General features: G+C 39.0%; 1 protein-coding gene across 4 annotated transcripts in view; it reads left to right on the forward strand.

The window, feature by feature from the left end:
• Positions 1-142: 142 nt before the first annotated feature.
• Ric1 (RAB6A GEF complex partner 1) overlaps positions 143-25,212 on the forward strand; it is an 83,706-nt gene continuing 58,636 nt past the window's right edge. The window contains exons 1-4 of one of the 4 annotated variants that reach the window (XM_030250893.1): positions 143-593; positions 11,092-11,199; positions 13,101-13,165; positions 19,183-19,262. Coding sequence is in view for 2 of the 4 variants with exons in the window: in NM_001081319.1 (NP_001074788.1) it covers positions 450-593; positions 11,092-11,199; positions 19,183-19,262 (332 nt within the window). In the remaining 2 variants the exon portion in view is untranslated. Of the gene's footprint in view, positions 594-11,091; positions 11,200-13,100; positions 13,166-19,182; positions 19,263-25,212 lie in introns of those variants that run through there. The other 3 variants (XR_386464.4, NM_001081319.1, XM_030250892.1) reach the window with 3 other exon arrangements.

Below are 25,212 nucleotides of genomic sequence, written 5' to 3' on the forward strand. Positions count from 1 at the left end.
TGTCACTGACTGAGCCTGTCGCCTCATCCCGGTCCCCAGCTCCACGCGCCAGGTCGCCAGCCAGCAAGGCGTCCCGAGCCCTCGACGTCCTGCCCCGCGGCCTGCGTTCTGACGCGGGGCGGTCCGAGGGAGCCGGGCGGAGCCTCCCCGCGCCGTGCGGCGTGCTGACGCGAGCGGCGAGCGGGGCGGGCCGGCCTCGGCTCCTCCCGCCGCGGGCCCACTGGCCGCCCGCCTCCCCCACCCTCGGCCGGTCAGCGTCCCAGACTGCGTCGCGCAGCATCGCGTCGGCCCGGCCCGGCCCGGCCCCCGGGCAGATGCCCCGAGTTGCCGCTGTCGCCGCCGCCGACTCGGCCGGTGGCGGTGTGGGAGGTGGGCGCCTGGCCCGGGGCCGCCGAGCGTGACAGACACGGCCGGGGCCGCCGGGGGGCTGTCGGGGCCGCGCGCGGACCATGTATTTCCTGAGCGGCTGGCCCAAGAGGCTGCTCTGCGCGCCGCGGAGCCCGGCCGAGGCGCCGCTCCACGTCCAGTCTGACCCTCGGAGAGCGTTCTTCGCCGTGCTGGCCCCGGCCCGCCTCAGCATCTGGTACAGCCGAGTAAGTAGGCGCCGGCGTCCCGACTTCCCCCGAGCGGCCCCTGTCCGGTCCCGACTTCCCCAGAGAGGCCCGGATCTAGTCCCGATTCTCCCCGAGCGACCCTGGCCCCGTCCCGACTCCCTCCGAACGACCACCGTCCGGTCCCAACTAACCCCGGGCGAACCCAGAACCATCCTGATCACCCTCCCTATAGTGACCCTGGAACTGGCGCGACTGCCGCCGAGCGACCCCGGACCGGTCCCGACTTCCCCCGAGCGACCCCGGCCAGTCCCGACTCCCTCCGAGGGAGCGACGGCGGTCCCGTCCCAACTAACTACCCCCGAGCGACCCCAGCCGGTCCCGACTTACCCCGAGCGACCCTCGCTCTCGAGTTGGAGCCGCGCGCGGACAGTCTCCACTGCACCCCAGTCCCCGCGTGGCACCCACAGCCGCGCGCCAGGCCTGGAGCTCCCTGGCGGAGCCCAGACTTGCCTGCCTCTCTGCCCCCATTGCCGCCGAGCCAATCTGTTGGAGCGTCCCCCAGCACTCCGGCAGCTGTGGCGTCCCCGCTCCCCCACCCCCCACCCCTGCTTTAAAGGTTGTTGTTTAGTGGAGTTCCGGAAAGCCTGTTGGTCTTTACCAAGTGTCAGAATTTACAGTCCTGTGGTAATTGATTTCTGAAAACTTAAAGACTTGTTGGGTTTGAGTGTAGATATCTGGTAACTTTAGCTCCGGGTCTCCCCCACACATCACGGACTCCAGTCCTTTTCTTGGCTGCTCTTGGACTCTGGAGAGCTCTGCTGGGATGGTTGGAGAGTCGGGGAGCTCACGTCTGTCCGCGCCGCACCTGGAAATTATTATTTCCAGGCTTAGAAAGAGCATGGGGTCAGAATTCTTTGCTTTCAGCCTGGCTTTTTTTTTTTTTTCCTCCCGTGCCTTGAGTTCCGAGTAGATAAGAGAATTAACTTGAAAAAGTAAGGGGTGAATGGGCTAGCCCCCGTCCGGTTTTTGTTGCTCCTGGACATCTGTAAAAATTACAGAATTCTGAGTTTTAAGATCCCCCCCCACACACTGCATTCAGAGAGACAGTACTAATTGATGTCAGAGTGGTGGTGGTCTTGAAAAGAGACTAGAGGTTGGTTGACCTTGCCCTTGCTAGATATGTGAAACACTGGTTTTGGTTTGGTTAAACCCTTTAGATCTCTGCTTATTACCATGGTGTGCTGATAATGCCCTTGATTGTCCGCACACACAGCTGTGGTAAAACCGATGCTAGAATTTAAGCAATTTAATTGGTTTCTCTTTTACTATTACATAGTTAGGCTATTTGTCACTAAGTTTTGGCTGACCTAATTTTCAGAAAGGTATGAAAACCGCAGGTTACTAAACAATTACAGCATCAGCAATGTGATACTCAGATCCGTGCTGAATTGAATTTTTAAATATGTGCGTTGTAAATGTAAGTTGGTACCTAAGTGAGATCCGTTTTCAATTTATGAGCAGTTGAACAACTTTTATGTAGTGCAACTATTTAAAGTCAATAGTTGTTTGGAAGAGCATAATTAGAAGTTGAATTTTACATTGTTTCCTAAATTTAGTAGTTTTGTTCGAATGTAACACTTTTAAAATCTAACGTTTTAATCATTTTAACCCCTAAGGATACAAATCTGATTTATGTAAGTTTAGCATGGTAGGCCAGAAGCTTGTAGGCTACCTTCTCCACACACACCCCACCCCCACCCCCACATTAAAATGAGTCTCAGTTGTCTTGTGGACATTGTGACATGGATAAAATCTGTTTGGCTTGGGAGTTAGATGTAGTGTTATGGAACTTATGCATCCTCTGTTCATTCCCTTCAAACTCCCACTCTACACACCTGAGTCTCACAAAAGTACCTTGGTTACTACTGATCTCTAGTGTGTGAAACTTAGAATTTCACACACATACAAAACAATCACACACAGGGAAAGAAAACGTTTTCAGAGGGTAGATTTCGGGGAAATATATGGGTTCAGAGGCATAAAGTGAAATCAATTTCTGGACTATGGTAGGGAGCCTACAGGGCACTCTAGGTTTAGAGTTAACCTGAAACTCTGTGCACAAGCTTTGTGATTTAGAAAATCATGCTTAAATGAGATGATTCAAAGTCTGATTATGTGGCTGAGGAGTGGGAACGGTGCCAGGCTCCACCTGCCAAGTCTCCTTCTCTTGGGATATATGCTTGTAGCTTTTCTTATCCTGTGAGAACGTTCATTTTAACTTTCTTATTTCCAAACTTTACAACACAGTGTTTAGGTTCAAAATATTAAAAGCAAAACTACCTCTAGGTAAATCAAAGAGGCTATCACTTATACCCATAATTTGGAATGAATTGGTTTAAAATACCTTCATTGAGAATATGAATGTTGATTTTATTTATTTAATTTTTAGACTATTGTGAAGTTCAAAAGGGGTTTACAGAGTTGAAGTGGTAAAAAGTTACATTAGGACATTTGAAGGCAGCGATAGTGACTCAAAAGAGAAAGAATAATTAGATTTTGTTTGTTTGAAATTTTGTTAGTACTCAATAAAGTAAACATGCATAAGAAAAGGGTAGTTTTAAAAGAGAAAACCTGCTTTGAGGAAGAAATGTGCATTTAGTCTCAACTGGTTATTTGCTTGTCCGAAAAAGTTGCTGTATGTGAAATTTTGATTACCCATTAGACTATGGGAACATTAAACTAAAATCTCTAAAAATAACAGTACATTTTATGGGTCTTCTAGTAAACTTTTTTTTTTTTTTTTTAAAGATTTATTTATTATTATATGTAAGTACACTGTAGCTGTCTTCAGACACACCAGAAGAGGGAGTCAGATCTTGTTAGGGATGGTTGTGAGCCACCATGTGGTTGCTGGGATTTGAACTCTGGACCTTCAGAAGAGCAGTCAGGTGCTCTTACCCACTGAGCCATCTCACCAGCCCCCTTTTTTTTTTTTTTTTTTTTTTTTTTTTTAAGAGTTATTTATTTTATGTGCGTGCACTGTAGCTGTCTTCGGTTACACCAGAAGAGGGCAGCAGATCTTATTACAGATGGTTGTGAGCCACCGTGTGGTTGCTGGGAATTGAACTCAGGACCTCTGGAAGAGCAGTCTGTGCTCTTAACCGCTGAGCCATCTCTCCAGCCCCCTCTAGTAAACTTTTATGAACCAGTTATAGCTACCTTTATTATGTACTAAATTGCTATTTGAAATTCCAGTGTTTTAGAGTCATATCTGTTCAGACTAATTTTCTAGACAAATTTGGAAGATACATGTGAATGCTGTTTGGTTTATGAACAAACATTTCTATAGATATCCACTTTGCTTTTTGATAATTAAAATAGCACATTTCATCACTAAATTGGGTTTGTTGCTTGGTTTTCAGTGTGATGTGTTACTAGAGGTTTGCCCTTTGGACACTGTGATTCTAATTCGGAGTTCTAAAACCTAGTCCAGGGGCCAGCCAGGCCTAAATACGTGGCTCAGCGGGGAGAGTGCTGCCTGCCATCCCTGGTGATGCACATAGTAACAGCAGAGGGTCACTCCTGCAGGTTGTTCTCTCCTTCATGATTATGTGCTTGCACAGCCACACAGAAATACACTAAATAAATAAGTAAACAAACAAACTAGTAATTTAAAAGCCTACTGGAGTCTATAATAGTGTTACCCACACTTTTTGGAGCTAAACAACAGCCTAAGTGGCTGTTTTAAAAAAATATTTAGAACATGGGTTGGTAGCTCCTTCCTGTAATCCAAGCAGGACTGGGAGATTGGGAGGATGAGGCAGGAACTGCTGTGAATTTGAGGCCAGCCTGGGCTAGCATAAGGGCTAGCCTAAGACTTTGTTGAGGAAAAGGAAGGAGGGTGGGCTGGAAGGAAGGAGGAAGAGGGAAGAGAAAAAGAAAAGAAAGAAAGATTTAGTATCTATGTTAGGATGGTATATTTCTGTTAAGAGAATTGTAGAATTCAGCTGGGGCATTGAGCTCCCCCATAAAATGAGTATTACATGTCATGAACTGGGTTTTGTTGTATAAGGAGGACCGTGGATATTCTTTTAATAGACTCCTTAACTGTAACTATGAACGACTACATATGTGAACCTTAAAATATTTAGGATGGTTTCATTCTGAATTAGATACGTACTCATCTCAATTTTCAGGTCACTGATTTTGAAATATTTAAATTACTTTCACAAGTTTTTTTGAATACTAATTGTAAAGGATAGCATAAATAGGCAGCACATGAAAGTAATGAAGTGGCTTATTATATAGAGAAAACATTTTGCCCAATGATGTATGTTACTATGATGCATGAAAGCCTTCTGTTTTTTGTTTTTTTGGTTTTTTTGGGTTTTTTTGGTTTTTTTTTGAGACAGAGTTTCACTATGTATCACTGGCTGACCTAGAACTCACCATCACACCCAGAGAATGAAAGTCTTTTGAGTTACCACTGTGGGTTGCTAATAGAAAGTTGAGATTGGCAATTCATTACTGTCTCCTAAATAATGTATTTGAGTAATCCTGAGCAGAAACTTGCATTCCTGTTGATGTGTGCTAATAGTGCAAAATCCCTGTTACTGTGTACATAGAAAACACAGTAAGGTAGATGTCTCAAGAGCCAAGCTGTAAGTATATAATTAGCTGTGTCCTCAGGAAGGCTGTTTCATTTCCATCTCCTTTTCTCCAATAGTTGTATTTCACCTTTTCAGCTCTGTTACTGCCTCTAGAGGCCTTCCTTATAAGTCCACATGTCTGAAAGTCTTCTAGGGTTCGCTTTTTGTTAAGGAATAAAGTTCAAACTCCTTGGTTTGATATGAGAGCCACTCCTGTCCTGGAGGCTCTCTTGCCTCATGTCTGATTATTAGTATAGTACCTATCCTTCAGCTTCTGTTGCAACCCGTCTTTCTCCATGAGTCATCGTTACCTACCATAACCGGAAGGGTTCATTTATTGATAAAGTACTGTTTTGGGGTTTTTTCCTTCTTGCTTTACTGAAGCATATATATGACAAAAATTGTAGAACTTATATGGTAAAATGTTTTTATATACATGTGTAGTGATAGCTATAATCAAGCTAATAAGCATGCCCACCACCTCACATAGTTCTTTTATGTGTGATGAAAACACTTAAGATCTACCTCAGGCTATAGAGATAGCCTAGTGGTTAAAAGCACCTAACTGCTCTGGGAGGGGAGCCAGATTTAGTTCACATGCTCATGCCCTCTTCTGGCCTCTATGGGCATAGGGTACCCATTTGGTGTATATACATACATGGAAGCACACACTCATACATATAAAAAATCTTTTTGGCCTCCCTCTGACCTACACACACACACACACACGTACACACACACATGTACGCACATTGTAGCACATGCATGACCCTCACCCAACACACATATTACTATTGTATAATAATAATGAACAAATTTCAAGTTATAATACTATTACCTGTAGTCTCCAAACTCTTCATTAAATTACAAAAATTGACTAGTCTTAAAACTGTGTATTTGTATTTGACCCAAATCACCCCATTCCTTCCACTCCAACTTCTGGTAATCTCTGTTCTAGTCTTGGTTTTTATGGGTTTTACTTCTTGAGATTTTACATATGTAGTAGTTTCTGCAGTATATGCCATCCTTTGTCTGGTTATTATTTCACGTTATTTCATTAAAAGTTCATTCCTATTGTACTAAGTATCCGGATTTCCTTTAAAAAAAAAAGACCGAATAATATCCCTTTGTATACACACCACATTTCCTTTATCAGTCCATCTGTTGACAGTCACTTAGATTGTTATGGTGACTGGAGTAATGCTTTAGTGAATACAGGCATGCAGATAACTTTTAAAATACTGATTTCAATTCTTTCCTTTGTACATGTTTGAACTAATACTCTATCTATGCTCAAGTGTACATGCAGATAGGTACTGAAGTTATAGGATTATGAAACTATATGGTTCTTTTAAAAATTTGTAAATACCCCATATGGTTTTTCCATATCAATTACAGTCTCACCAGTTTTGAGAAGTTCCCTCTTCTAGATCCTTACCAACATTTTATCATTTGACTTCTTGGGGAAATCCATCCTAACGAGTACAGAAGCACTATCTGACATGACAGCTTTGATGTGCATTTCCCTTTGCACAAGCTGCCTTTTCATGTCATCAGCTGTTTTCCTTGCTGGTTGGGAGCTTTTTAGATTCACATATTCCCACGGTTCATTTGTGCTTTGGTTCTTTGCTTTTGGTGCCATCCAAAACATTTACCAAAACCAGTATCAGGGAGCTTTCCCTCCATTTTCATCATGAAATGGGGTGTTTCAGGCCCCATGTTTAATTTAAGTCTCCAGTTGCCCTGACTTGGCCTTGTGGATGAGCGCTTTTCCTTTCCATTTGGATATCGAGGTTTCCTGGCACCATTTGTTGAAAAGACCATTTTCCCTTTTGTTCAGTCTTAGAGTCCTTATCAAAGGTGCAGTGAGGTGTGTGGGGTTGTTGGGGTGGGGTGCTTGGTGTCTCTGTAAGGTTCTCTTCTGTTCCATTGATCTCTGCCTTGCTTCTATCCAAATAGTGTGCTATCTTGGTTGCTGTACCTATACATTATACTTAGAAACCAGGTAGTATTAATGCAGTGTTGTTTTCTGTTTGATTGCGTTCACTCTTTGGTCCTTTGGATTCTCTATGAATTTTAAGATTGTTCTGTAAATGTCTATGAAAAAAATCATTGGAATTTTAATAGGGATTATATTGATAGTATGCACATTTAAACAATGTCAGCTCGTTGTCCATGAACATGGGATATCTTTGCATTTGTGCCATGCTCAGGGTCTTACAGTTTCAGTGTCACCTGGTTAGTTACACTTATATACTAGTTTACTTTTGGATGCTTTTTATAAATAGGATTGCTTTCTTAAGTTCTTTTTCAGTTTGTTTTTAGTGTAAAGAAACATTGGTTTTGTGCTTAGTTTTTATGTCTTGTAACCTTATTGGCTTTGTGTACTTATTTTTAGTTGTGGAATCTTTAGGGTTTTCTGTATTGCACTTCTTCCTTGGACTTCTGCTTTTATTGTAAATTTTACACTTATGCTTTATTTTTAAAGCTAAATTTAAAGCTTTTTAGGCAGCAAAATTAGCTCATTTCATATTAGCCAGGGTGTCTTGAACACGGTACAAGCCTGTAAATTCTGGCTACTTAAGAGGTTGAGATAGGATAATCATTGCTTTTCAAGCAAGGCTACTTTCTCATTTTTACCCACATTAGCTTGCTTTTGGGGTTTTAAATATTCTTTCCTAGATTTTTCTTGTTGTCTAAAGGAAGATTAGTCCAATTATGTTTCTTTGCCTTTACCTTAAGTTATTTCATGGAAAAGAATTTTGTGTATTTTTACTTTTCTGGTTTTGATAGTGTGGGCTGTTACCTCACTATTGTTTAATAGTACTTTACTATCAGTACAATTTATTCTTATTTGGCCAAGGTTCTATGAATCTTATGTGATTGGAAAATATTTGGAAACCACAAATATCAAAAATATTTGGTACTTATAGTGTTAAGGCTGAAAAATCACTGTTGCATTTGAGATCCTCTGGTAGTCGATTGTTGCATAGCAAAAGGGCTCTTTTGTTTAAACATTACTTTTTTTTTTTTTTTTAGAAAGTTTCCTATAATGAATGTATCAGTCAGGCCATTTCTCTATAGGCTTGAGGATCCCTTGAGCTTTTGTTGATGTTCCTTCTTTGGGTATTATTTACCCAGATTCCTTAAAATGTTCCACTGAAGTCTGTCTTGGCTGTGTTTTCCATTATGAGTAGGTTATAAACTTTATAAAATTACAGTTTTGGTAGTTTTTATTATGTTCTATCTTGTAACCTTTAATAGGCATTGACTGAAATCTCTGTGCTTCTTATTTTAAAAAAAAAAACTTAATTTTAAAAGCAGATTTAGGTTTTCAACAAAATTAGGCAGCAAGAACAGAGAATCCTCAAATAACCAAATGACCCAGACCATAGCATACAGAGTATTTGGTGCAGTAAGTTATCCTCAGTGGTCTGTGTATCTACTCATTTCCTTCTTCTAGCCCTCACGGCTCCTATTTAAATCAACAACAATAAAACCCACAACCACAACCAAAAAAATCTGTCTATCCTTTCCAAGTTATCATATAATTGGAACTGTAGAGTATTCATCTTTTCCAGTAATAATGTATTTAAGGTTTCTCCATGTTTTTTCATTTCTTGATGTCTGGATCTGCCATAGTCAATCAGTTACTGTGAAGGGATATCATGATTACTTCCAAGTTTGGGCAATGAATATGAAACTACTATAATGTTTGTGTTCTACTTTTGTTGTTGTTGCCATTTAAACAGGGCCTTTCTTACTGTGTAGCCCAAGTTAGTCTCAAACTCACTAACCCAGACTGGCCTTAAATTCATGATCCTCTCGCCTCAGCCTCTTAAGTGCTGGGAGACACCACACTCCTGTCTTTAAACTGTCTTTTGTATGAACATGTTTTTAGCTCCCTTGGATATATGAGTAAATGCTACCTTGTATGATCAGTGTGTTTGGATTTGTAAGAAGGTGCCAGTTGTGTAAAGTGGCTGTAATCATTTCGCATTTTCAATAGCAAAGAATGTGAATTCCTACTTTTCTATCATATCCTTGCTAGCGTTTGGTGTCAATCTTCTGAATGTTAACCATTATAATAATAGGCTCGTTGTTTAATTTGCTTTCTCTAAGGACAAAGGATGGTGAATATCTTGTGGGAAGATTGTTTTCCATGTGTATTTCTTGCTTGATGATTGTTGATCTTTTGCCCAACTTTTAATTGGGTTGTTTTGCTTGTTACTGAATTTTACACTTGTATATTTTTTTATAGCAGTTCATTATTAGGTGTTTGCAAACATGTCCCTTCTCCATGCCTTCTGTCCTCATTCATTCTCATTCTCTCTCTCTCTCTCTCTCTCTCTTTCTCTCTCTCTCTCTCTCTCTCTCTCTGGATTTTCGAGACAGGGTTTCTCTGTGTAGCCCTGGCTGTCCTGGAACTCACTCTGTAGACCAGGCTGGCCTCGAACTCAGAAATCCGCCTGCCTCTGCCTCCCAAGTGCTGGGATTAAAGGCGTGAGCCAATGCTGCCTGTCCTATCCTCACTCTCTTAATAGCATTTTCATAGAACAGCTTTTAATTTTAATGAAATATGAACCATTTTAGATATAGACATTGACTCTTTGGAGGACGTCACTGATGAATCTGAGGTCATCTAGGTTTTTACTATGTCGAATTCCAGAGATTTTACACTTTACACATAGGATTTTGATTTATTTTGAATTCTTGAGACTTGTGTAAGGAATGCATCTTGATGAATGTTTGTGAATTGATTTCCATTTATTCTAGCATTGTATGTCTTTGCTCTTTGACAGTGATCAGACTGTGTGAGTCTGTTTTTAGGCTCTCCGTGCTGTTTCTTTGGTCAATTTGTCTCTCTCTGCATGTTTACTGTGGCTTTATGGTGATAAGTCTTGAACTTAGTATTAGCATTCTACATTCTTCATCATTCTTTGTATTGAAACTCTTCATCTAAAGTTTAGAGTTAATTGTTGGCATCCTCCAAATAACTACTGGGATTTGGGTTAGGATTGCAGTGTATTTGTAGATCAAACTAGGAAGAATTGGTATTTCGACAGCATTGACCCTTCCTGTCCATTAATATGGAATACTCATTTATTCTCTGATATCTTTCACTAGTATTTTGTATAATATTTCTTATGTACATAACCATTAGATTTATAACACTAAATATTTCATTGGATAATGACATATAATTGGAAATGTGCTTTTTATTATAAATCACACTTTTTTATTATTGGAATATATAAAATGATAACTCATGTATAATTTTGTATCTTGCAGCCTTGCTGTCATTGCTTAGTTACTTCAGAATTGGCTGTTGCTTTTTTGAAATTTTGTATATGCCACTGTTATCTGTGAGTGAAGACATTTAAAATCCACTTGGCCCTGGCACATGGTTCCTTGGTAGATTCAATTTGCTAATATTTTGTTGAAATTTTTTGCATACAAATTCTTGAGAGTCGTTGGTCTGTTGGTTTTTGTTTTTCATGTAGTACTTTTGTCTGGTTTAGGTAGGATAATGTTGGATTCACAAAATGAATTAGGAGAGCTCCCTGTCCACTGTTGCTTCGTCTTAGGGAAGGTTATAGAGAACTGTTTTTAATTATTTGGCTTAATTCACCTATGAACATATTTGGGCATGGTTCCATTTTGGAAAGTTACTAATTATGTATTCAATTTAGCTTATTCAGTAGATATATGCATAACTAGCAGCTTGCTTTTCTTTGGTAACTTACATGGACTATTGAAGGTTGATGATTTGATATTATGCAACAGCTTAAAATATTTCTCCTATATTCTATAAGTAATGTTTAAATTTAGCTTATATATGTTTCTATGATATACCACTAAAATCAAATATATCTATTTTCTTCCAGCCTAGTGTGTTAATTGTAACATACAAGGAACCAGCTAAATCATCTACTCAGTTTGGATCTTACAAACAAGCTGAATGGAGACCGGATAGTACCATGATAGCAGTGTCAGTAAGTAGAGCTTTCAAATTACTATTATTTGTTTAAGGAACTATAAAGTTGCATTTAAATGGAATTTTCTAAGATGATGTCATGTTAGTCTTTCACACACATTAGTTTTTCTTTTTGTGATCTAAAGCTGTACTGATTTCCCTGGTCCTGTGCTATCCTACTCTACCCTTGCAGCCACTGTGCCTTCTTTGTCAACTTTATCCCTTCTGCCATCCCCAAACAACACTGTGTCCCTTTCTTTGTAATCTTCTGAGCCACCCCTTCCCCTAGCCCACAGTTAATGTATGTTAAGAGAAATAAGAAAATAAGCTATGGAACTTAGTTTTTATTTACCCTATCTTCCATCATGGAGACCACATTGGAGTCTTGTGAATGCTCCACAGTGGCCAACCACTGTCCACTTACTGTTCTCTTCACTGTTATTAGCTCATCTGTCTGCTTGGAGCTAGCCTCTTTCTAGTCTGTGGAATATCTTGTTGACTGAGCTGCTCATCTGAAAATGTTCCAGATGACCAAAAGTACCAAGTAGTTCTGTGCTTCTTGTAGCAGAGTTGCAGACCTCACAGCCACATAACAGACCCTGCCTTTAGCCTCTGAGCCATCTCTTCAGCCCCAGTTGTTCAATTCTTGATGAGTTATCAAATTGTCTAGTACTGCTGTTAGAGTTTATTTGTAGTGCCAGCGCTGAGTGTGAGAAGCTGAGAATCACTTGGTGCGGCACCGCCTGTATAGAGCATCTCCAGATTCATAAAATACTCACTCAAGTTAAGAAAACTAATTATTAATTCAGAACAAACTAAGTGGATTCCACTGAGAAGAGCATTAATTGAAAGCAAAAATAACATAATGGAACAGGAAAGGACATAGTTGGACAGATTCCGGGGCTTGTGAAACTCCGACTTTTAAGCCCGTGATTGATTGTTTTTGGGTTTTTGATAGAGATAACAGCTGAATGTCTGGACTAGTGTTGCCCGACAGCTGTTTGATGGCTTAGTGGTGGTAAGGGTTTGTTGTAAACTTTTTTAGCTTTTGGCTGAAACTAACATTGTTTTGAACACAAAGAAGTCATCTACTTAATAGGGAATGAGTGACTCTGGGAAACAGCTGTTTTTGTGTGTGCTGGGTTTAAACCTAGGGTAACATACATGCCACGGTAACTACTCTACCACTAAGTTATACCCCTTGCATGGAAAATAGCTTTTGTTATAGATTTGATAAACATTGAATTCACTCTAAAACTGTAAACAGGCCCCATCTAGAAAACTGATGCATTGTAATTTCAGTGACAAACTAACAAAATTGTTTGAATCATATGTAGTGTCAGACTGCTTTTAATAGTTACAATACTTTCAGAAGTCAGAAAAGAAAATTTGTATCCCATATGGAATTATCAGGAAATTAATTATCAGGAAATATCACAATTCAAATAGCATTCTTACAACCTTGATACAAATGCAAAGAAAAGTTTTTGTAAAAAAATTTTTTTTAGTTGTGCATAAGAGAAACTTCTAAGCTTCTACTGTTTCTTGGATCATACATCTATAATCCCAGCACTTGGGAGGCTAAAGCTCAACTGTTGCAAGTTCAAAATAAGCCTGGGCTACATAGCAGGGTCCAGTCCAGCCAGGGCTACATACTTAGCAAGAGCTAGACTGTGTGTGGTGCGGGGAGCTCATATGAAAAGAGTTTTTAGATGTGATATATGTAAATTCTCATTACTGGCAAGCATTGATAAAGCTTTGCATTCAGTTTGATCACTAGGAATAATAGCTTTAAATCCTAATTAACCAACAGACTGTGACAATTATAAAACTTAAAAAAAATTCTTCCTCTGTTTTGATCATGGTTTTTAATTTTCTGTAATTTGGAAACTCTGACATCTTGGGTCTTTGTTTTCACAGGAAAAATTGCCTTTAACTCTGTTTATCTGAGAGCCAAGTACCAGAGTCCAGTGATATTATTCAAGGTAGCCAATACTAAGCTTCTTTGCTTTGCTCCACCCATTTCTTCCCATGTGATTTGGGCTTTTTATTGCTGTGATAAAACACCATAACCAAAAGGGAGAGGAAAGGGTTTGTTTTAGCTTACTATCCTCAGGTCACACTTGATCACCAAGGGAAGCTGACTCAGGGCTGAAACAGGAGCCATGGAGGGGTGCTGCTCGCTGGCTTCCTCCTATGACTTGCTCAGCCTGCTTTCCTAAAGCAGCCAGGATCACCTGCCCAGTGGTAGCACTGCCTTCAATGAGCCGTCCCACATAACCACTAATTCAGAAGATATGCTATAGACTTAGCTACAGCTCAGACTTACTGGAGATTTTTTTTTTTTTTTTCTTCCCAATTGACAGTCCTCTTCCCAGATTACTGGAGAAGACCTAAAACTATCCGGGCTCCCATGTAAACCAAGAGAATGATGTGGTTTTCCCCTTTCTTCTGTGCTTTCTGAAAGTCTCTGGAACTTCTTATGGTGTGGCATGTTTGTGTACCTTACTCCCCAAACTGTAAATGGCAAATTCTCTGTTCTATGGCAGTTGTTTCCTGACCTGTTGACCTCACAACACCTCAACAACAGCAACAGCGATAGGTCCATGGCCTCTTTTAGCTCATCGAACATACTTTCGCCTGCTGATTTAATGGTTTTGATTGGCTACACAGAGAAACCCTATTTCAAAAAATCCAAAACAAATAAAGAATGTCAATCCTTGGACTTGCTCAGTGATGGTTTTTGACATATCCTTTATTTTTTTCTTGTGGTTGTATCTTACTTTACTGTTTCTTTGTATGGGTTTTAAATTTTAATGAATATTATATGTTGTTGTTTTTAAAAGAATTATCTATTTTATGTATATGAGTACTGTAGCTGTCTTCAGACACACCAGAAGAGGGCGTCAGATCCCATTACAGATGGTTGTGAGCCACCACGTGGTTGCTGGGAATTGAACTCACGACCTCAGAAAGAGCAGTCAGTGCTCTTAACCACTGAGCCATCTCTCCAGCCCCAAATGTTGTATTATTGTAACTCTAAAAAACACAAATTCTCCCAGCTTTCAGAGTTGGGTTTTGGTTCTTATTTGCTAAAACCTCCCATTATAACAGTGGTTCTCCACCTCTGGGTCATGGGGGTTGAACGACCCTTTCACAGGAGTTGCCTAAGACCATTAGAAAACATGATATTTACATTACACTTCATAACAGTATCAAAATTATAGTTATGACGTAGCAATAAAAATAATTTTATGGCTGAGGGTCACCACCACATGAGGAACTGTATTAAAGGGTCCCAGCACTAGCAAGGTTGGGGACCGCTTTCCCCAGTCACTTCTTGTGTGTGCATTCACTGTAGTTTCTCTTCTCTTGGTAGCCAGGTATCTAAGGTTTCTTTGCATCTTGTAAGGAGGGACTAGGGGATAAGTTATGTCTCCAAAAACCTCCTCTTGCCCAGAAGCCACCTCATTACCTGGAAGTGCACCTCCCCACCCCCGTAATCAAAAGTGTCAAGTCATGGGGAAAAATATTGCCCACCCTTACTCCAACCAGACACATGTGACAAGAGTTGACCAAATATGGATAGCTAGAATGGATAGACCTGACCAACTCCATCCAGCTCTTTCCTGTGTGTTGTAAGTGTTCCACTTAGATTGTGTTTGATGTCATCATTTTAGCTCGCTCTTGTCAAGTTTGATAGTGATTTTTTAAAAGATTTATTTATTATATGTAAGTACACTGTAGCTGTCTTCAGACACTCCAGAAGAGGGCATCAGATCTCATCATGGATGGTTGTGAGCCACCATGTGGCTGGGATTTGAACTCGGGACCTTCAGAAGAGCCAGTCAGTGCTCTTAACCGCTGAACCGTCTCCAGCCCCGTGACTTTTTTTTTTTTTTTTTTTTTTGTTAGAATTTCTGTGCCGTCTTCCATAATGTAACCCTCTCTAGTCTTAAAGATGTTTTGGCATATCTATTACTAATTGTAATTGAAATTCATATACAAGAAGAAAGTTCCAGGAGTAAAATACTCTGTGAGATCACTGGCAAAGTGGTGGAGTTTTATAAACAACTGGGGAACATTTTCCCAGTGTTTAGTTGGGTTTCGTTTACTTTCCCTTCTTGACTTTTTTGAACAACCAGCAGACTTATTTTGATATAAAAATTCAAATTCCTTTGTTCTGTGGCCATTGTGATTAAAGATAAAATCGTCGCTGCTCAGTTCCATTCTGGAACGGAGGGTAGCCGAAGCTCCAGCATCTTAGGATGCTGCTGGCTCTCTGCACTGTCAGTGTGAGGCGTGTAGTCACGTGCGTGCACACCTAATGTCTGTAAGGAAAGGAAAGGGATTGGGGGGGAGTTACATGCTTTAATTTGAAATAAAGTCAGAATTAACTTTTTTCCCTTAGTTTATCTCTGGGCCTTAAATTTTTCTTCAGTTGGTGTACTAGTTTTGTGTGGCTAGTTTTGTGTCAACTTGACACAGCTGGAGTTATCACAGAGAAAGGAGCTTCAGTTGAGGAAATGCCTCCATGAGATCCAGCTGTAAGGCATTTTCTCAATTAGTGACCAAGGGGGAAGGTCCCCTTGTGGGTGGTGCCATCTCTGGGCTGGCATTCTTGGGTTCTATAAGAGAGCAGGCTGAGCAAGCCAGGAGAGGCAAGCCAGTAAAGAACATCCCTCCATGGCCTCTGCATCAGCTCCTGCTTCCTGACCTGCTTGTGTTCCTGTCCTGACTTCCTTTGGTGATGAACAGCAATGTGGAATTGTAAGCTGAATAAACCCTTTCCTCCCCAACTTGCTTCTTGGTCATGATGTTTGTGCAGGAATAGAAACTCTGACTAAGACAGTTGGATTAAAAAAGTATAACATTGAATTAAAGTGGGTAACAATGTCAAAAACATCGATCTGCTGTAGTAAATAATATTTGGTGGTTTCTATCTTACCTTAGATCATTTAGTTTCCAAATTAAAGACACAAAACCTTTATGTTTAGAATAAACCTTAAAGCATTAGAAGTGGGCAGAAACTCCTCTAAGCTAGTGTGTCCACTTCCCTGTCAAGCCTGAGCGTCACTTGCCATATTCCGCCTGGGCCACTCCTACTGCACCGTGACAGTCCTCATGGCCGTGCTCTCACCTACACTGTGGTGGCTGCTTCCTGCTGCTCTGTGCTCCTCACATCCCTCCTCTTTTCATGGCCCCTGTCTGGAACCCCCGAGCCTGGAACCCCCGAGCCTGGGGTCTTGAAGTTCTGCCTATCTCTCTTCTGCCCAGTTATCTGTAGGCATCTTTATTAACCAATTGTGGGTAACTTACAGGGCAAGTTTTATACAATAAAAGCTGTATATGTGAGGATCTGCTCATCTTGAAGCAACTAGATCTTAGAAAATTAAGCATTTGAATATGTAGCAGCACATTGATCTTTTAAACAAAAATTTGTAATTAGAGGCCACACACATCCTAAGATCAATACTGATAACTGAAAATATTTTATATAATGGAAACTTATAAATTATATTACATTGAAATATTAGTATTAAATTATTTAACTTATTGCAAGTTTTGTAGGTGTAAGAGAAGTTGAGACATATTCATTCTCTTGTTGAGCACTCCTGGAGTCCCTGTATATTACAGGTAGCATGTAATCAATGGAGAAGTTTTCTTGACTCATAGAGCATGATGGGGCTGTACAGAGCATGTGTGGAGGGCAAAGAACAAATTACAGGAGTCTGTGTTCTTCCACCATGGTGGTCCTAGGGATCCAATTCAGGTTGTTAGGTTTGGCAGCATGTATGTACCTTTAACCAGTGAGTGCTCTTGCTGGCTTAGAATACATTCATTCTTTGAGCCAGGGCCTCAGAACCTTCCATGTAAACTAGGTTGGTCTCAACACACAGAGATCTGCTTGATTCTGTCTCCCCATTGTTGATTAGAGCTGTGTGTCACCATGCCTAGCTAGGAAGAATAATTTTTGATAAATGCTGATCAAATTAAAGGACGTGCATCACCTTGTTTCAGCATGTTTGTTATCCTACCATGTTCCATTTGTGTTTATTGATGTCTCTATGTCCAGTAGGTCCGTTGCTATCTTGGGAGACTGGTGTCATTTGTGATCTACATGCTTTCTTATTCCTAACATGTATAATAAAGACCTTGAAAGTGAAAATGGAATTTACATTGCAGTCTGCTATTTCATAGTTATTGAAGAGAAATTATTAAATTGTGAATGGTTATATATATAACATATGTTTGTTATCAGAGGGAACTAAGATTGATACATGAAAAGGCTAAGCAATGGTTACATGCTTTCTTGATATCATTTGGGAGTCCTGGAGAAAGGTCATTATAATAGTGCATAGTAACAGATTTGGTGACTATTAAAGAGACATCATTTATTACTAAGACTTTAACAATTGTTCAAAGGCAGAACTGTTTGTGAAATGTCAGTAGTAGATGCCATTGAGATTTAAAAGTTTACAATGTTTGTTATACACAAAAGTTTGAAATATTTATTTAAAATGATTGATACCAAATATCAAATAGTAAATCAATATATTATTTGTGTTTTCAGTATTGTATTAGATGAAATGCTAGTACAAAGTGATGCTTTATTCTCATTGTCATTATAGTCCTGGGTATGCTTTATTATTTTGCTGTGTATTTTATTAGCATTTGAGTGTCTGAAGTGTTGAACATTTTGACCTTCGAGTGACTGATCTTCCCGACAGTATTTATGTTAATGTTACAATCTTAAGAGCTGACCATTCTTTTTGCCTTTCCTGCACTTATGAGGTGGCAGTAAAAGTTTACAAGTTGTGATTCTGTGTGGGGTAGGAAGTATTTATGACCTGTGCTGTGGTTTGATTTGAAGTCATTAGCCTTTTGATTTTCTATTGCAAGAATGTAAAATTGTCATGGAGAATTTGAAAGATAATCTTTCCTGAACAATCTTTATTTTCTTGTTTATATCCTAGTAAGTTAAACTAGTTTTTGAAATGATATTACAGAAGAATAAGCTATAGTTACCCATGGCTGCCCTGGGAAGTCTGTTTCCTTTCATTCCATAACAGAAAAGCAGGAAGCTAGCGCTGGGAAGAAATAGGAAGTCCTGGGTGATTTCTTTGGTTTGGATCATTTCTACTTTGGATACATCTTCACTTGCCTCTGAGTTAATAGAATTCAGTATTTGGGTAAAGAAGATTAGAGGGAAAACTGCCACTTCACTCTATTGCTTGATTTTATACGGAAAGTGTCTTCTAAGAGCAGCAATTCATAGTATTTAACATGTTTATGTAAATGTAATACAACAATGTTTTTGTATTGTTTGTGTTTTTGTTTTTTAGTTTTATTTTTGAGCTAGAATCTCTTAGGGTAGCCTAGGACAGGTAGAAACCTGCTTCAGTTACTCAAAACTACAATTTTTTAAAATTTAATTTCTATTTTTATAACATTTAGTTACTTTAGAAATTTAGATGTTTATATTTGAACTTCAAATGTTGGAAATGTTCAAATCTTGGAAATTAGAGATTGACTTAGCTGATGCTTATATTTTAAATTTTCAAGGTTTGCTCTTATCATTTTTCCTAGTGTCTCACAGTATGTTTTATAGTAAGAGGTTAAATTTTTTTATTTTTAACTATATAAATTATGCTGTTTTGATAAATGATAGTTTTAGGGGTACAGTCAGGCATTTTGTGCTTTTACTGTTTGGTTATATTGCTTTTCGAACTTAGAATAATTATTTGCCACACTTTTGTAGAGTTGAAAGAGTGCTGTGTATTTTACATAGTTTCATAAAATATTTCAATTTTCAGTTACATAGTTTATAAAATATTTTTAAAATTTGTTGAACACTTTTTTAAATGGCTTATATTAAACATCATTTTGTGTATATAAAGAGACTATAATTCTCCAGAGGAGGTATTGTAGTCCTGTAAAATTAGAGCCCAAGATGATAGTTACAACATTCTAATTCATGGTTAATAAACTTCTCTTTCAGACAGCAAATGGCTACATCTTGTTTTTTCATATTACATCTTCAAGAGGGGATAAATACCTTTATGAACCAGTGTATCCCAAGTAAGTTTATTCACTTTTATTCTTTTAATGCATGGCTTGCATGCTTAGTATTTTTTAAAAAATTGTACTTTGGGTTATCTAAAGTCATTAAGATGTTAAGTTGCCAACATTTCTAAAATGGTGCTTCAGAAATTACTAGTCTTTGAACTGTCATGTTTTAAATTTAAGAAATATGTGGTTCAGTAAGTCAGGGTACACTGAGTAAACATACTCCAGTCAGATGCTTTCTAGTCTTCATTAGAATGCAGAGCTAAGAGATGAGATAAAGAGGGGGCTCTTAGTCAGTGACAGGCTCCTTTGCCTGTGTCTGCATATACATAGGAGAAGACACACAGTTGCTACCTCCTAATTCAACTTTGGGGGACATGGACTATTGTTCCTTAAGTCTTTAAACTATCATTGTGTTTTACACATCTCCTCCACAGAATGCTTCACTTTTAAATAAAACAACATATAATTTTAAAATACATATTTTCTTCTGGGGGTGGTCTACCTATATGTCAGAAGTTTGCTTGATGTTACATGAGAGATTGCTGCCAATATGATTAAAAGGAAACTGCTGAGAAGATTAAAAAACCCATATATACACATACACACATATATATATACATATATATAATTTATATATTATAATATAGCCATATATTGATATATAATATTAAACAACATGTTAAAATATATTCTAAAATGTAGATATATTATTTATATGTTATATACAACATATTAAAATTATATATATTAAAATGACTTACTGAAGATGAATAAGCCCAGTTATGCAAAGAAAACCAGGGGTGTGAAGTAAATGTGCCCAACACTGTACTACTATAAGGATTGTCCCAAATTCTAGTTGCACTGAGCTGTTTATAATTGTTTATATTAGACAGATACCACAGCATACCAGTTGTATTAGCATAATGTCCTGATTTCACATTTAGTTTGCACATTATTCGAGACCTATAGATAAATTTCTTCTAGTGTGAGCAATATTTCATTAGTCCAGAAAAGTGGCTTAGTCAGGGAAGACCTAAGATCAGTCCCCAGAACCCACATAAAAGTGCCAGGCATGGTGGCACGTGCTTGTTATCCTGGACTGGGGAAGTGGAAGCAGGCGGAGCTTGCTGGAGCTTGCTGGAGCTTGCTGCCTAGCCAGCTTAGGCCACTTGGATCCTCTGACCAACACACAACTTTGACACACAAAAGATGGTGACATTTTGAACCTTTCTTTTTTATAAAGCAATTTCTGCCTAGCTTATTGTCCAGTTAACATCACTGAATTTTTCAGAATTCACATTGTCAGTAAAATAACTTAAGAAAAGTTTTATGTAATAGAATAAGTGAAATATGATCTGTTTTCGTGAACGAGGATCTGGAAAAAGCCAACTTGGAGTTAATGTACTGAGTGGGGTTGAGCCTTGGAGTTGAGCAGTGTGGCGGCTGGCTCAGCGTGGGTGGAACTGGCTCTCTTAAATGAACACAAGGATTTGCTCTTTTGTTTTGCTTTAAACATTTTAAATCTCAGCTTTTAGTATGTCGTCTAGGTGCTTGGTTACTGCCTGGTTTGTAGGGATTTCTTTTCTTTTCTCTTCTTTTCTTTTCTTTTTTTTTTTTTGAGAGAAATATAGCTAGCCAATTGAAAAATAGCCTTTCAGTTGTGTATAAGAATCAGAAAAAGAATCATCATGGATGACTACCAGTATGTCTGCTGTTAGATATGACAGGGAAAATGCATCTATGAACTCTCAACACTGTAGCTGCCTAAGCAAGACTGGCATAATGACAATACCAGTTGACATGCCAAAGTAGATGGGGGAAGCCCATAAGACCCCACCCTAGAGAGGAGCCACAGGAGGTCCGTGGGTGCTGGGAAGGGAGAATCAGTTTCCTACAAGAACAAGCTCCAGTGTAGGATTCCAGCCCCTGGTGCTCACCCAGCTCACGTGTACATACAAGATGTGCTAAACAGACACGATAGGGCACATGCGCACTAAGTGTGTGTTGCATATACACTATGGAACAGTAATCATTAAGAAGCTATGATTTTGGTGGGGGTGAGACATGGGAGGCGTTGGGGGGGAGCAGGAGTGATATAAATTTAGTCATCTTATATGAGTTTCTCAAAAAAATGTTTTTAAAGTAAGCTCAAAAGAAAAACCTTAGAAAATAAAATACACATATAATCTTTTTATTTGCCAGAATACAACTTTTAGTAACTACTCTATGAATTACTGGTACAAATACAGTTTTGTTGCCTAAAGCCAGCCTGATGTGTATTTGTGTATGCCAGTACTTTCTAGAGTTGCTTATTTTAGTAAGTTTTCTGAAGAAACTGTAAAATGGTATCAAAAGTGTAATTTTCTTCTAATTGATAGGAGTTGTTTCAAACCTGAAAAGTTTCGATCATATAGGGGTTGGGGGGGGGGGTAAGGGACAGGGAGGGATGGTTCTGTCAGTGTTGTCATGAGTGCCATTGTAAGCACATCTGTGAAGATGTCTGTCATACAGACTGCTGCACACAAAAGCCACCCATCATCCTAGCTCATGCCGTCACAGATGAGAGCCAAGTCAGGTGGTGCCATAGTCCCCAGTCTGTAGTGCTTAGCCTCTGATACCACACTACTTCAGCCTTGTTTGTGCCTCATCCAGCAATCTACTACTTAAGATTTATCTGAGGAATAAGGAATAGAAAAAAGCAAATGAAAATGGTTTGTAATAGTCTGGAAGGTAGAGGCCGGCGGTAAACTGTCTCCTCTTCAGTTATAGAAGTAGCACTGTCTCTTGTTTCACCTCTCTACATCTTAGAAGTCTATCACATGAACTTTATTTCTAGGGCATCTCGACTTTCCTGTATTACATGACAGCATCTTAACCTCAGACTGTCTGTCATTTTCCATTACAGTCCAAATGAGTACACGGCTCAGGTGTCGCTATGTTTAATAGCTTCCGCCTAGTGTTCCTACCATTCCTGTATATGCAGGGAGCCAATCTTCAACAACCATGGCAGTCTTACTCACTAACTCCTTGCATTTCAAATGTCACTTATTCTTTGATATTCTCTTTATCTTTTGTATCTTTACAAAATCCACCTTACATTAAGCTATCTCTTCATCTTTACCCAGACCAGTATGCAGACTGGCCATAGGCTTTAATGTTTTGTTTTACATTTTCAGATTTGCAGTAAAATTTGTGATGGAAACTTTGCCACAGATAAACCAGAAATAATTACATTTAGCTTTGAAATTCATTTAATTAACTATGCTTGGATATGAGTATAGGAGATTTGAAATTTCTTGTAATTCTTATTTCTTCATAATGAAAATAATTTTAGCAAATTAGTTTTCATGTACTGTTTTGGGGGTTTTTGTTTTTGGAGGAGTTTAGTTTTTGTTTGTTTGTTTGGTTGGTTGGTTTTTGTTTTTTGAGACAGGGTCCTTGTGTAGCCCTGGATGTCTGGAATCCACTATGTAGAAGCAGCTGGCGTTCATATAGTCTTTCAGGAGCAAAGCTCTCCTCCTTCACTCATCTTTCCACCACAATTAACTTTGGTTTGTCTGATTTTGAGGTGAGGCTTCATTGTGTTGCCCAGGCTTGTGGCTCAAATGATCCTCCCAGCTCAGCCTCTGAAGTGCTAAGAGTATAAGCACATGCTACCATGTTCAACTTAAACTTTTTTAAAAGATATATTTACTTACTTTATGTATATGAGTACACTGTAGCTGTCTTCAGACACACCAGAAGAGAGTATCAGATCCCATTACAGATGGTTGTGAGCCACCACGTGGTTGCTGGGAACTGAACTCAGGACCTCAGGAAGAGCAGTCAGTGCTCTTAACTGTTGAGCCATCTCTCCAGCCCCCTAAATTTAAACTTAAAACAAAAAACAAAAAACAAAAAAAAACAAAAGAAGCAGTTTTATTGAGTCCAATGTTCACTGGGCCCAAGGTTGTGGTTCAGTGCTTTTGTCTGCTTGCCTATCATGTACAAGGCCTTGGATTTGATAACCAGCTCTGCAAAAATTAAATAATAGTACTAAACTTTGGGGTGTTTAATTAACTGATATTGAAGACATAGGTACTCAGCTCTCCACTGGAAAATATTCTCCCATAGCAATCACTATCAGCGCTGTACCTTATTGTGCGTTACTTATTTCTTCCTAACACAGCTCATCAGATATGTGAAACTTCTTACCAGAGTTGCTGTCTGTGAGTTAGTGCTGGTTGGAAAGAGAGGAAATTGAGATTAACAGTTGCTCTTATTAAGTTTTTATGTCCAAAAATCCAGCAGTTATTTTTGTAGAAGAAGCCTACATTGTGGGCCAGAAATGTCCACTAACTCATATCGCATATAGAAGACAAAGGAGACCAGAATTAGTTATGTACACTAAAGTTTCCTCAAGATCCATTTACAGTCATATATCATTGTAAGACAAGGACATGTCTGAGAAATGTGAGCACTTCACTGGTCAGAATGTTACAGAGGATTCTTCTAAGAATATAGGTGCTATAGTGTATGGATCTACAGCTGTTACAGCCACAGTTACAACTTGCACAGCATATTACTGTGCTGAAACTGTAAACAATTTATACCACTGTACAATGGTATTTGTGTATTTATACATATATAAAAATAGAAAAGGTATCTTTTTGCCTTTACATTTTTATGAGCACAGTTTTGATATCTTTAGATATCAGCACCAGGAACTTCACTTCCATACAACTGACAATCAGCAAGCTTGTTTATATTAGCATCAGCATCACCACAAGGACCTGGTGATGTGTTGTGCTCCTGTTAACAATGGCTGCAATATCACTAAGATATGGGAATTTCCCACCCTGTCTTAATTTTATGGGACTACTACTTTATATGAAATCCATCCATTATTGAAACATTTTGGTGCACATTTTTGTGCCTTTTTTATTATTGCTAATAAGTCATTGATAATAGGTTTTGAGAGAGAAGATTTTAACTAATTTTTCTTCCTTCTAATAGATACCTTGTTTGGGATATAGATGGTAGTGGTCTTAAAAATGTTTCTCTTTGAGCATCTCATAACCTTACATTGATTTCAGCATGCATCTGTAGATGTACATGTGTGACTTTTAGCTGAACTTTGTATATATCATGTATCCATTTATGAATACATTGTAATTGTACTAGCATTTATTAGTAGGATGGGTTAAAATATTATTACTTAATTCAAAAACTCCTCTTGTAGCCATATCCAATGGTGCCATCTGAGTGCAGAGACTGATAGAATCATTAGATGAGCGAAGCAGCTCGTAGAACCTCATGCTGTTGGTGTTACAATACTACTGCCGCTAGCAGATTAAGTCAGGAGGACTCTGTGCTCACTTGTAGTAGCTTTTGTCTTTTTTTTAAAAAAAAAAGTCTCTAGGAATTGTTGTAGCTGCTAGCTGCTAGGGATGTAGCAGTGGGGTGGGGACTGGGGCAATAAAGCAGCCTTACTTATATAGCTTGGTAATTATAACATTGTATGTTACACAGGCAAATAAAGCAGGGTTAGGGAATGAGGCGTGGAACCACAGCTTGAAATTGAATCCTTAGTCTCTTCACTGAGAAGTTAACATGTAAAAGGATGCAAAGGAGTCTGTGGGGAACACAACATACACTTAGGGCAATGACATTTGGGGATAAATGAGACAATATTGTAAGTTGTAGACCCTAACAAAGAATTTATAAGTAGTCAGAAGGGATGTTTTATGTAATTAAAAATGAAATACTATGCTGTGGTATTTTTTAAAGTAACTTAATCGCAGATGAGTATAAAGCCAGTTAGTAGTCTTCTGTCCAGAGAACTAGCATGTCCTTGAATGGATACACTCTCCCTTTTGAAACACATAGTAGCCAGTCTGTGAAGTCCACTTCAGTCATGCCTTCCATTGCCTCCTAATTCCCAACAAGACTTTCTTAGTTTGAAACTTGAAAGTTTTTT

The sequence above is a fragment of the Mus musculus genome, chromosome 19 (assembly GCF_000001635.26).
Source record: "Mus musculus strain C57BL/6J chromosome 19, GRCm38.p6 C57BL/6J".
Taxonomy (NCBI): Eukaryota; Metazoa; Chordata; class Mammalia; order Rodentia; family Muridae; genus Mus; species Mus musculus.